This window comes from Neovison vison, chromosome 4 (assembly GCF_020171115.1).
Source record: "Neovison vison isolate M4711 chromosome 4, ASM_NN_V1, whole genome shotgun sequence".
Classification (NCBI taxonomy): domain Eukaryota; kingdom Metazoa; phylum Chordata; class Mammalia; order Carnivora; family Mustelidae; genus Neogale; species Neogale vison.
The window spans coordinates 79424311-79437881 of record NC_058094.1 but is presented as its reverse complement, the minus strand read 5'-3'; the positions used below and the strand labels follow the sequence as shown (position 1 = coordinate 79437881).

The 13571-nt window shown below is 37.7% G+C and overlaps 1 protein-coding gene across 1 annotated transcript in view; it reads left to right on the top strand.

Annotated features, from left to right (window-relative positions):
• The window catches only part of LOC122904592 (oxygen-regulated protein 1-like), a 55061-nt gene extending 42337 nt beyond the window's left edge, over positions 1 to 12724 (top strand). The window contains exons 2-4 of the mRNA XM_044245587.1: positions 3200 to 3838; positions 4716 to 4887; positions 7077 to 12724. Coding sequence (XP_044101522.1) covers positions 3200 to 3838; positions 4716 to 4887; positions 7077 to 12724 — 6459 coding nt within the window. The remainder of the gene's footprint in view (positions 1 to 3199; positions 3839 to 4715; positions 4888 to 7076) is intronic.
• Positions 12725 to 13571: the final 847 nt, after the last annotated feature.

The following is a 13571-nucleotide window of genomic DNA, read 5'->3' as shown; positions in this document are numbered from 1 at the left end:
AGGTAACCGAAAGTTGTGGAGGGCTGGTAGCTCTGTTTCACAGAAAGGGACACTCTACTGTCCAGACTCACTGACCATGTCACTGGTCTTGCTTATGTCTTTGACAGAAGCTGCACGAATCCCTGCCTTCTTCCTGGAGGGCATCTTTACCATTCTGTCTCTGGCATCTCAGCTTCACACAGGCTGTCCTGTGGAAATTGCCATCTCTCTCCCCCCAACCCCCTTCCAGTGCCAGTCCTTCAGACTGGGCTATAGATCCCTCTTTGATAGTCTCATGACAACCCTACTCTTCCTTAACTGTACTATTGAATTTCTCGGTGAATTTCCCATGGAAATTATAGGAGCTACAATGGATTATATCAAGGCAAAAGTTGAAACATTTCTCCTGGAAGGAATCTGTGTTTTACTTTCTTCCCCAATAATGATATTGTGTACTATATGCACATAGATCCTTTTATTCAATATAATACTGAATCTTCTTCATTTTCTGCTAGATACAAAGTGCCCACCTTACCATAGACTCTTAAACCTCACTTGCATATATACAAATTCTTGATACTCTAAAACTTTCCCCAATGATGTCTAGGCATTCCCAGAGATGCTCTTTTTTTCTTTTTAAAGATCTTATTTATTTATTTGTCAGAGAGAGAGCGAGCACAGGCAGGCAGAGGCAGACAGAGAGAGAGGGAGAAGTAGGCTCCCTGCTGAGCAAGGAGCCCGATGCGGGACTCGATCCCAGGACCCTGGGATCATGACCTGAGCCGAAGGCAGCCGCTTAACCAACTGAGCCACCCAGGCGTCCCCCCAGAGATGCTCTTACCTGCAGTGAGGACCATATGAACTTATATTGTTTTATTCTTGCTAAAGCCTCCTCCTCAAGGAGCCTGGCAACCATCCTATAGATTCTCTATAAATGTTCCTCCACTGCTGGGCATATGGCATCTTCCTAGGACATGGTACCTTCAGTTCTGGGGTGGGCAGCTGTAGGATAGCATACGGGGGGCCACCTCTTCCCTCCAATTGTCCTTTTCTTTTATGTTTTCCTTCCTGGTCCCAGCACAAAATGTGAAGGGGAAGAAAAAAAAAAAAAAGCCACCCCAAAACAAATGCCTTGGGCTATCAGCTTGTCTTAACTTGATCACCAGGTCAATGGCTCTCCAAATAGTGAGATCCAGGTAGAAGACTATTGCAATTAAAAGCCTCACTTTCAGGTACCTGGGTGGCTCAGTAGGTTAAAACTCTGCCTTTAGCTCAGGTCATGATCCCAGGGGCCTGGGATCGAGTCCCCCAGTAGGGGTTCCCGCTGAGTGGCGAGTCTGTTTCTGCCTCTGCCCTCCCGCAGCTCATGTTCTCTCTTTTTCTTTCAAATAAATAAATAAATAAAATCTTGAAAAAACAAGCCTCGCTATGCATTTACATACAGATAAATATAATTTTCCAAAATTAGGTGAAAAATGTGTTTCAAATACTAGTTATGGAAACTATTTAAAAATATGTATGTAAGTAAACCAACCTAAAAAGTACTTGGAGGCAAAGAGTTCTGACGTTTTTATTAAATACTGAAAGAATTCATCCCTCTTACAGTTAGTGAGGGCATGGAGATTAAGCAACATGCTCAAGGTCAGACCGCAGTTTATCAGCTGAGGATAAGACAAGGTGCAGTTTTGCTGACTTCATTGCAAAGGTGGATTCCCCAGCTCCTGAAGCACAAACCTGCTACAGCTGCCTTTATTGTCTTAAGTTCTATAATTACTTTAAACTGCTTGGAGAAAGGAGTAGGGGAGACTTATCCAACTTCTAGGTTGATCTTTGAATGTATTTTCCTAAATTACGCATAAAAAATTTGCAAATCATATTGGGGATATATGAAGAATCTTAGATAACAGTTTGCAAATATTAAGTAGATGATTTGGGCCAAATTTACAGCTGCTATATAATGAGAAACATGCCCTTTTCATTTCTATAATATTGATCACTTTTGTTTAGTTTGTTCAGTTTGTCTTCAAGGCTGTAGGGCATTCTCACTCTTTCAAAGGACAATAAAAATTACATTGACTTAAAGTAGTGGAAAATAGTCACAGTATGCTACATATGAGAAGTGAACTCAGAGCTTCCAAGAGCTGCTCACTTGTCAGTCAGACCCTTGCTTCTACTTTCTAAGTAGAAGAGAAAAACCTCAGTGACTGGCTGAAAATGGCTCTTAAATTCCCTCCCAGAGGTTAATTTTAGAACCACTAATAGGAGCAGTGCCTCCATTTTTAGTAGTTCATAGCAATACTGTCATTCATTCAAAATATTTGTTTAATGCAGTGTTTCCCAAAGTAGGATTAATGGTGCATTAGATAATTTACCTGCATTTTTTATAATCTGTAATGGAAACATTTACATTATCTTAATATGGTCCCTATTTAAGGATTTATGTGATACATTCCTTCTAGAATTTAATGTCAGGAAATATTTTCCTCCAGATGAACTCATCTGGTTCTACCCAACAATTTGAAATCGATAAACTCTTTCTGTCTCCCCTTTTTCCTTGACTGCCAGGACATGCAGAACTAAATGGATCAACTGCAAAACTCTTATTTTTCTCATTGGATGGCTTTTGATATGTATCTTTTGATATTTTTTAATTGTTCAAAATACCTATTAATTTTCAAGATCACAAAATTCAGCAATGTCTAAGAAACAAATATTTATCTATCGCTTAGCCACTCAGTGATAATTCCCATCAACATTAGGGCTATATATACTTTAGGATTTTTTCCATTAGTATAGTAAATATGTATATACTGGCAATGGCATGGCATACATATGTTGTAAACTGCTTTTTCACTTAGTAATAGATTAGGATCATTTTTTCGACGCCAGTAAATACAGACTTATATTGTCATGTTTAATGGTTGCATAGCTTCCCAGTGCTTGGGCATATACAATTTAATTTATTTAACAATACTTTATTTGTGTCTTTAGATTATTTTTATCTTTGAACTGTAAATATCTTTGTTTCATTTATGTCTTTTTATTGTAAACCCCTTAAAATTATCATTCAAAATGGGTGAGAATAACCAATGAATAAATGAATGAATGAAACGCTAGGAATAGCCAAGATATCTACAACTGTAATAAGATTGCAGTTGCATTGTCGTGTATTCTTTATAGTACTGTCATTGCAGAGATGAATAATTTTCCTCCCCTCTAGTTCTCAGTCAAAATGAGCGAAACTTCTTCCACTAGTATTTCCACGATTCACCGGACTTCTTCTGAAGGTCAAGTTCCTTCCCCTCGCCACCTGAGCATCATGCATCCTGTTGTGGCCAAAAAGATCAGCTTCTACAAGAGTGGAGATCCACAATTTGGCGGGGTCAGGGTGGTGGTCAACCCTCGTTCCTTCAAGACATTTGATGCTTTGCTGGATAACTTGTCAAGGAAGGTGCCCTTACCTTTTGGGGTGAGGAACATCAGCACTCCTCGGGGAAGACACAGCATCACACGCCTGGAGGAGCTAGAGGACGGCGAGTCCTACTTGTGCTCCCACCGCAGGAAGGTGCAGCCAGTGGATCTCGACAAGGCCCGCCGGCGCCCAAGACCCTGGCACAGCAGCCGGGCCATCAGTGTGCAAGCGCACCAAGCCCCTCCAACCGCTGCAGCTGCCACTGCTGCTCCGGGCATGCTGCGTGCCCCACGAAAGCTCTTGGTTTTTAGAAATGGCGACCCGAAGATGAGGCGTGTGGTGGTTATGAACAGGAGAGTCACGCAGAGCTTCCAGGCGTTTCTGCAGCACCTGACGGAGGTCATGCGGTTCCCGGTGACCAAGCTGTATGCTACAGACGGAAGGAAGGTGAGTGTTCCGGGGGTTTTTCATGTCGGAGTTCGCCTTGTGTGGGACATAGGTGGAGGCCCCAGAGAAAGGAGGGTTTTGTGCGCGCACGTGTGCGTGTGTGTCTGTGTGCGTTCCCACCCTCGTGGGAGGGCACTGGCTCACCTGGGTGGGTGGCCCCACTGTTCTCTGGTCAGAATCTGAAGAAGCTACTTCCATGAGGGGCTCTTTTTAATCTCAGACTCCCTTCCCCTTTCTCCTTCTTTAGCCCCAAGTTGTATAATGTGTTGGCACAGAATGCAATCGTGACAATATTTCTAGAAAAGTCACGGCCAAGAGTGATATCGTTAGGTAGAGAAAGCATTTTTTTCCCCCTGCCACCCATGCTGGAGGGTTGGTAGGGGAGCAGGGGAGACCTTCCCCTGCAGCTGTCAGTGTCGCTACCAGGCCCTTTCTCAGCTGGCTCAGGGTGGACGTTTGGCTACAGCTGGATATTTTGGTGGGGAAGGCAGAGGCAGAACTGCATACCTTTTAAAGATTCCTTTAGTTAGGGCAGAAGACATCTCTCTTCAGATAGTATACAGGTTGAATCAAGATGTTGGTCTAGTCATCCCCACCTTGATACTGGTAACTTCCTATACATTATTGGTGCCTAAGGAACACTTGGTGATTATCCCTTTCAAAACCTGAAGATTGTTGAGTTGATTCCAGTCACTATAAATAATATATGGAAAGGGGGTACTTGGCTGGCTCAGTCCACCTGACTTAGTTTTGAGACCCATGTTGGGTGTAGAAATTATTTTAAAAAATAATAATAAAATTAAAAAAAAATTACTGTATGGAAAGAACAAAAACGTCATGTTGCTCATGTAAGGACCTTAACTCTGGTTTCTTCTAGGTTCCCAGTCTCCAAGCTGTGATCCTTAGCTCTGGAGCTGTGGTGGCAGCAGGAAGAGAGCCATTTAAACCAGGAAATTATGATATCCAGAAGTACTTGCATTCTGCAAGATTACCAGGGATCTCTCATCATGTATACGCCAAGGGAAGTGCTAGGTCAGAAAGCAGAAAGAGTAAGTCCCTTAAATATGTAGCTTTTATTTTTAGCCCTGAGTTGTGGGTTTTGTTTTGTTTTTAACCACAAGATGAAAGAAAGAAAACCCAATCCATGCTAAGTGGCCAATTTCCTTCGTCACATGAGAGAAAAAGAGGGGATCAAAAACATTTAAAAAAAAAATTTTAAAAGATTATATCTTATTCATTCAAGAGTGAGGAAGAGCACAGCAGGGGGAAGGCAGAGGGAGAGGGAGAAGCAGACTCCCCACTGAACAAGGTGCCCAATGCAGGGCTCGATTTCAGAACCCTGAGATCATGACCTGAGCTGAAGGTAGAGGCTCAACCATCTGAGCCACCCAGGCGCCCGACTGAAAACATTCTAAACTGGAATTGGTTATATGTATAGTTGGAAAGAGTTAAAGAGATTGTAGGGTTGTTTTTGTTTGTTTGTTTGTTTTTAGATTTTTTCAGACTAATCAATGATTAAATTGAGGGGGTAAGCCTTTATTTGTGTATGTGGAGGGCATACAATACCTAGATAAAAAAGAAAAATACCAGCATTTCTTGATTTGGAGAAGAATTCTATGGAATTTGTATAAGTGACATCTGGTAGTTATATGGTTTTCTCCAAATAGTACCATGCAGCATCAAAGCTGAGCTCAGCAGGTTAGTTGAGTGTGTTTTTAAAATTTCTAAGTACATATGACTCCACTTTCTGAAGTTCTTTCAGTAAAAATCACAGCCCTTGGATCCATTTTTTTTTTATTTATTAAAAAAATTCATGTAGTCAGTTCATGCTGGTTAATAATAATCTATGTTGATAATTCCTTAGGAAATGCTGCACAGTATAGCATAATCCTTTGTGTAGGTGAGAAGGAGGGCTTGTTGATGCCCAAGAGTGTAGGATGGGCTGTTAGTTCTCTCTGCAGGCACGGTTAATCATATTATTCATTGTGCTCAATATTTTAATCTCATTATTCATTGTGTGCAGTTTTTTAGCTCTATGCTGAGGAATTGATTGCCACTTATACTTAAATTTTGGTTTTTATGTAGACATGGAATAATAAGCCCTTTAAGTAGTATTAATCCCTCTACTTATTGCTAAAGTGGGTGAAACTCATCTATTATGGATATATTCAATAGATATCTATCTACTAATGTTTCTGTTCTGTAGGCATTAGCTGCCAAATATCTGTTAAGCATATGGTAGTACTGTTTCACTGTGTACATATTACTAAAATGATTTTATTATTTTGTGTGTTATGGGTTGTGAATATGATTTTTGATGGTGTTAGGGAATCTGAGGGCTCTGTTAAATTTCACTTTAAAAAATTTTAAGAGAGCCCTTTTCATTTGTGATTTTGGTAAATGTATGCCAAAAATAAGAGAAAATATTTCCAGATTTATTCTCTAAAATGTTGAAGGTATTTAATTGATGCCAAGCACACACAAATCTATACAAACTACTAATAAGAATTTGATTGCGTTTAAGAGGCTTGAGTACTGAAGTTATCTTTAGAGACACACAGTAAAAAATAACTAGATAGATTGGTCTGTTGTCTAGCTCTGTTCTCTTTTGTGCTCTATATTAAATCAAATGTAATAATTATACAAAGTGAATACAAAATTAGTAATTACTCGATTACTAAAAATGTTTTAATAATAAATTAATAAATTCTAAAAATGTTTTAACTTTCAAAATGTTGTAAGTATCTCTTAGATATACACAGACAGAAAAATGAATTTCACTGTTAATTATTACTCATTTTGTTTGCATAGGTAAGCAGCACTTAGTTAGACTCCAGTTTCATTACTGGTAAACAAAACAACAAAATAAAATCCCACAAAAATCTTTTTATTTTTGCTAGAATCTTTATTAATTTCTACTTCCCTCATTAAAATTGCCTGATTGAACTCAAGAAAATTATAATTCTGTGAATCTCATTATTGAAGTAAGATTGTAGATTCTCTTTTTGAGAATAGCTTGTAGAAGTGTACCAGATATTATAGTGAATTCAAGTAACCAATGAATATATAGAGGTGAGAAACATGTTAATGATATCTTAATATGAAATTCAGAAAATATGAAATTTTCATACTAATTTTTTTCCTTTCTTTCTTTGCTGCCTCTTCTATTGGATATTTATAACTTCTCTATCTTCTACATTTTGATGTGGGGCATCTTTTACTCTCAAAATCTTGAAAGTGAGGACACATGTGCCTTCAAGCCCAAAGTCCCAGATTTATTCTGTTTCTTCTGACAAAATGCATAATAATGATTGCTACTCAGACCAGTCTTTTGCTTCTGAAAATTACTTGGCCTTAGAAAAAAATGATTCTCAGAATTTATTGATATATCCTTCTGAAGATGATATTGAGAAATCGATTATTTTTAATCAAGATGGTACCATGACAGTTGAGATGAAAGTTCGATTTAAGATAAAACAGGAGGAAACCATAAAATGGACCACTGTCAGTAGAGCTAGTCTTTCTCATAACAATGAAAAGAGTGAGGTAGGTGGTTTTCCAGGAAGAACAGATGATCGGTTTTCTGGTTTAAAAATTGCAGCATGCTCATTGTCTGCAGATGTCTCATCCCTGGAGAAAGACAATAATCAAGAGGGCAGTTTGGCAGAGGACATAAATACTCAAATGACAGATCAAGAGACTGAAACTTGCCTTTCGGCTAGTTGGCAGAATGCTGCTATGGACACAAACAGCATCCAGGAGACCAAGGATCAAGCAAAGCATCATTTTTATAGACCCCCTACACCTGGCCCAAGGAGAGTGAGACAAAAGAAATCTGTGAGGGGGAGTGTGACCCTAGTGTCTGAAACTGAAGTTCAAGAGGAAATGATCTATAGTGAAGAGAAGGAGGATGGGGAAAACAAATCTGAGTATCATATGTTCACACATTCTTGCAGTAAAATGTCATCAGTATCTAACAAACCAGTGCTTGTTCAGATCGAAAACATTGAACAGATGGAGTCATCTTTAGAAAGAAAAAAGGAAAGCAAGCTGCTCAAGTCAGGTGCAATACGTGCTGGTATTGTAGAAATAACAAGTCAGAAGATGTTAGAGATGTCTCATAATAATGGCTTACCGCAGACTTTATCAGAAAACTCAATTGTGGAGGAAGGTATAGTTGATAGTGTAACATCAGACAACAAAACTAGTATCAAAAAATTAAGACCTTGTGGTAACACCAGTGACAGATGCAGTCCTGCTTTAGCAGATACAACTCATTCTTTAAGTAACAACTGTGGAACTGACAGAACTATTTCTGAGACCCCAGCTTCAGTAGGGCCTTCCACTGCCACCATAAGAATTGACAGAGTAATTAATGAGTTTGCTCAGTGTGGTGTAACAAAATTTCCAGCAAATGAAAAGCAGAGTTCATCATCTGTTGCCAGCAAAAAGAAGATGAAATCTCAGCAACAAACGATAAATTCCAGTTATCAGGATGGGAAGATTGCAACCAAAAGAATTCTTAGTAGGAGTGAAAAAATTAACACAAGAGGTAGAATTGCACAGGGAATCATATTTGGGGATTCAGACAGTTCCCTTAAAGAGGGAATACTGTGTGAGGAAGACCGCCACATAAGTGATATGGTAATTGAATCAAATTATTGTTGTTCCAAAAGTAATCTCAATCCCATGAATTCCAAGAATTTCCATGTAAATAAATTAAATACTCTTCAGAATCCGAGGAAGTTTCAAGGACTTTTAGCCAAAAGGAAGTCCAGACCAGTAAGTTTAGGAGGATCTACAAAAAGAGAAATTGGTCAAGACAATAAAGTATTTCCCCATAATGAGCTTTGGTGTTGCAAAAATAATTTTGAAGATCAAAATTTATTTTATCTGTTTAACTTCCTTGAGCAAAAACCCAGTGCTGTTTGTGGACCACAGGCTCAAGCAGAAATAGCATCTTGGTATTTGAGAGGAATGACCAAGAAAAGTTTAGTTTCAAAAGTTAATAATTCACACATAACTTTAAAAACTCAGAAAAAGCAAAAAGGGGATAAGTTGAAATCAGGTACTATTGTAAGTAAACATGTTACAACCAGGGCAAATTCCTTAGCTTCTTTAAGAAAAGCTGTTTTTCCTGAGGATATTAGCCATCATTCAGTTCAAAATTATATACAGAGATGGTTGCAGAGCATAAATCCACATTCATCTTTGCAACCTAGAAAATCAGCTCCCACATACAAAAAGGAAAGGAATGTGGTAAGTTGTAACAGCAATGGTTTTGTAAGAACTAATTCACACACAAGTTCTGGAAAAGGAAATAATTTTGTTAGGGAAAGTAATAAACACATAACTAAAAGTGCCAGTTTGACAGAAAATCTAGGCAAAAGGCTAAGTAAATCTTTTGACAAAGATAACAGTGACAACCTTCCCAAAGATCTGGGTGAGAATGAGGATGGATCTCTGAATGATGCTTGCTTGTTTCCCTTGCATGAAAATTGTGCTTTGTCACAGTCAGCTATCAGTGATCATAATACTAAAATCCAGGTATGTGCTGAAAAATTAGGACCAGAGGTAAGCCTTATTTACGAAGAAATAAACCTAGCTACAGAAAGGCGCAGCGTAGAAGCTGCTATTCAAGTAGATCTTATGGAAGAAGACACTCCAAAAGACATTTTACCAGTCTTGTTGCTTCGCCAATTGCAAGCTTTAGTTCCTAGTATTCATAAGACTCATAATGGAATTATTCAAATGCCAGGTTCACTTGAAGATGTTCCTTTCCCTTCCCCAATATATAAGTCATGTACTAATGTCCTTCTAGCTTGGCTTCTGGTGCTGATCTTAAAGGGAAGTATAACTAACTTCTGCCAAGGGGATGCTCACAAGACTAGCAACAGAGCTTCAGAAATACTTGGATTATTGGAGATTCTAAAGCATACTGCCATCACAGAGGAAGCTGATGATTTGAAGGCTGCTGTTGCCAACTTAGTGGAATCAACCACAAATCACTTCGGACTCACTGAGGGAGAACATGATATAGTTTCAGGAGGACTTTCTGCAAATACTTCCACACTCAACATTCCGAGAGTTCCTAAGTGTATTGAAAATGAAAAAACAGAGAAAATCTCCTTTTTACATGGAGGCTTCTCTGGCAGTGAGGGCTGTGGCCCTGAAGTCTGTGTTTCAGAGTTGATTTGTTCTTCATGTAAGATGTGCACTGTGAATAAGACCTATCCTCCAAAAGAGACTTGTAACCTCAGTGACAATTTTTGCCCTAGTGATGGCTCTACCACTGATCAGACCTCCATGAATAAGGCTTGTTTCCTAGGAGAGGTCTGTTCACTTGCTGATGCTCTGTCTCCCCATAAAGCTTGTACTCATGATGAAAACCATAGTAATAAGACAACTTGCCCAGTTGATGAGACCTACATTCCCAACAAAGCCTGCAATGCCAGTAACTTTTTAAATTCCAAAGAAAACACATGTGCTGATAATTTGGAATTGACTGAGGAATTAGAAAGGATTGATGAAGTTCAGAAAGATCTAAATATTTTGGCAGACCCTGGGTGCAAGCATGGCTTTAATATATTGATGTCACATCAAAATACCAACAGTTTAAATCACTGTGTCTTTCCCATAAATGAAACTGAACCAGAATTTGATAAGGAACATAGTTCTGAGCCTGAATTTAAAATTTTTTCATTAAAGAAATTTCAGGGTAAAAATGCATCTACATCTTCTGATAAGGAAGACTCAAAGACTTCTGAAGAACCAGGCTCAATAACCAGTAGCATGACATCAAGTGAAAGAAACATTTCAGAACTGGAATCATTTGAAGAATTAGAAAACCAGGACACTAATCTCTTTCATACAAAGGTAAATGCAGGAGAGCCATCCACTGAAGAATTGATCCAAAAAGAGTTAGAGGCTAGTAAAAATTCAGAATTGATAGAAGTCTCCAGTGGGAACATTACAGAAGAAGAAAAAAGAAATGATGTAATTTGCGAGGCAATCAGTAGGAGGTCAGCAACACCACCATGTTTAGTGTTTTGCTATGATTCTAAGCAAAATGTTGAAAGGGAACTCAATGAAGGAGAAAGTAAAATGAGAGTAAAAATGATGGTGAAACATATGGAAATCGGAAGTTATTCAGAGTCCTCTCTTGATTTTAAAAACTGTTTCACAAGACCAGTGACTTCTGATGGATCAGAATTTAGACTAGACAGTGAGAATGAGCAGCCATATAAAACATCCAGTGATGGCCCCAGTGGTGGTTGTGAGGAGATTGCTGAAGAAAAAGAATACAATAAAGGATTTGTTAAAAGGACAGTAGAAAAGCTTTATGGGAAAGGAGAAGTTATTAAACCATCTTTCTTTTCTGGGTCTGTGCACAGATCTCAGGTTTGTCCTTGTAACTCTGTGGAATTTCAGTGTGCTAGGAAAGCTGGTCTTTATGATTCTGAAGGTCAGTCATTTGGGTCTTCTGAACAGGTCTCTAGTAGTTCATCTATGTTACAGAAATTTCCAGAAGAAGACCAAGATAAATGTGATGTGAGGGCCAGTTATCACGGGGGAGACATAGGACATGGTACAAAACAAAATAATCATAACAGAATTGTTAGAGATATAGAGGAAGGGGTAGTGATTGATAAAGGAAAATGGCTCCTGAAAGAAAATCACTTGTTAAGATTATCATCTCCTGAAAATTCTGGCTTATATGGCAATGAAGATACCACATCAGTGGATACTCTACTTAATAACGGCAATGAGGTACCATATTCACATTTTGGAAATTTGGCTCCAGGCCCAAACATGGCTGAGCTATCCTCTTCAGAACTGGAAGAACTGACTCAACCCCTTGAACTGAAATGCAGTTATTTTAACATGCCTCATTGTAGTGACTCTGAGCCTTTTGGTGAGGATTTGCTAGATGTTCAAAATAAAACTTCTGCCAAGGAGATAATACCAGATCATCATGCAGAAGAGAAGGCTAGTCATAAGTCAGGAAGAGTATGCACATCAGTCACTCAGGTTTTTACGTCTGCTGGTAACAAAGTCCATCCTGTCTCTGATGATACTATTAAAAACCAGCCATTGCCTATTAATAATGTAATTCGTGGTGCACTTCAGGAAGGTGACTCTCTGGATAAGCTCTATGCTATTTGTGGCCAGCATTGCCCTATACTAACTGTTATCATCAAACCTATAAATGAGGAAGACCGAGGATTTGTATATTGCAAAGATTCTGATATTGAAAATTTCTTGGGTCTCCATTTATGGATGAAAATACACCCACATTTACTGCAGTCAGATAAGACCATGTTCAGAGATGAGAACAAAAAAGTAAGGGGTAGAAAAACATTTATTGATAATGCCAGTGATGATACATTTGATCAGCTTTATTTGAATAATACATTTGACTTGATGGATAAAAGAAAATTAAGAAAATTAAAAGGAATTAACTCCTTGAGCTTAAAGGAAGAAAATAATTTAAAGAAATTTCAATTATATTTAAAGAAGAAGTTTTGTGTGAATTTCTTGCACATATCATTGTTGGTTGTGGATGATGTGAATTCAAATACACAGGGTGGCACCAATAAGACAAATGAAATCTTTGAAGTCGTTGATGAGAATAACAACTTACTAAATTACAGATTTCAGAATTCATTAACAAATCTCAACCAAGTAGTAAGAGAAAACAGCAACTATCATTTCTCTTTTGAAATGCACGATCAAACCTGCCTATTTTACCAAGTTGAGACATCCTTAAATATTAGCAATAGAAATGTATTAGAAATATTTTATATATTTGAGGATGAAAACCTTTTTTTTTGGGAAGAAGAAAGCCAATTTGATCTTGAAAAGAGTGATGAACAAGATTTATAATATTAATATCAGTAAACCTTTTTAAATCAATGTGTTTTTTCCTCATAATGAGGTGAAACACATGGGATGGATATAGACTAACTTCTAAAAATTTCACTCTTTAAAATGAGCTTCTTCTAGAAAGTTTGTGTGTGGATAATTTGATTTGACTTTCATTATTCTGCTGATCTTCATTTTTCCAAAAACTAAAGACTCAGTTTTTATTCTCTTACTTTTGAAATTTCTGTATTTTTTTTCCCTGAACATATGTAATTTCCTAGAATTGTGATTTTTTTTTTTTAGGACATCATAAAAGCCCTAAGGACAGGAATTCTATCTTTTTTTCTCTCTTTTTATGTTGTTCACTTTAACACAAAATGTGTACTGATGAATAAATGGAATAGACATAGTCTCAAAGTGTATATCATTTATTAATTTTAACTCTGATTTAATAAAGATATTGAATCTAAGATCTCCACAACAATCTCATAAGTTTCTTCTTCCAAATGTTTTGACTCTAGTTTCCTCAGAGCATCTATCCAATAAACTCAATAAGCATTTCCAAGGGACAAGATCCATTTTCCCTCATGATTTAAAAAAAAATGCTTTACTACTATGCTCCCTCTGTAGTACTTTGCCTAGAAATTGTAATCTTTTAAACAGCAATAAAATGTCAAGAAATCCAAATAGGTCAGGAAAAAAAAAAGGAAAAACTTAAGGCATGCTCTGTGAAGAGCATGGAATCATTTAACTTGGGAACGAAAATTTAAAATTTAAAATTCTCAAAATTGAAGAATTGCTGTGAAAAGGAACTTGACATATTTTTTTATGTTGAACTTCTATCATGGCCGGCGTGACAAATCGACCA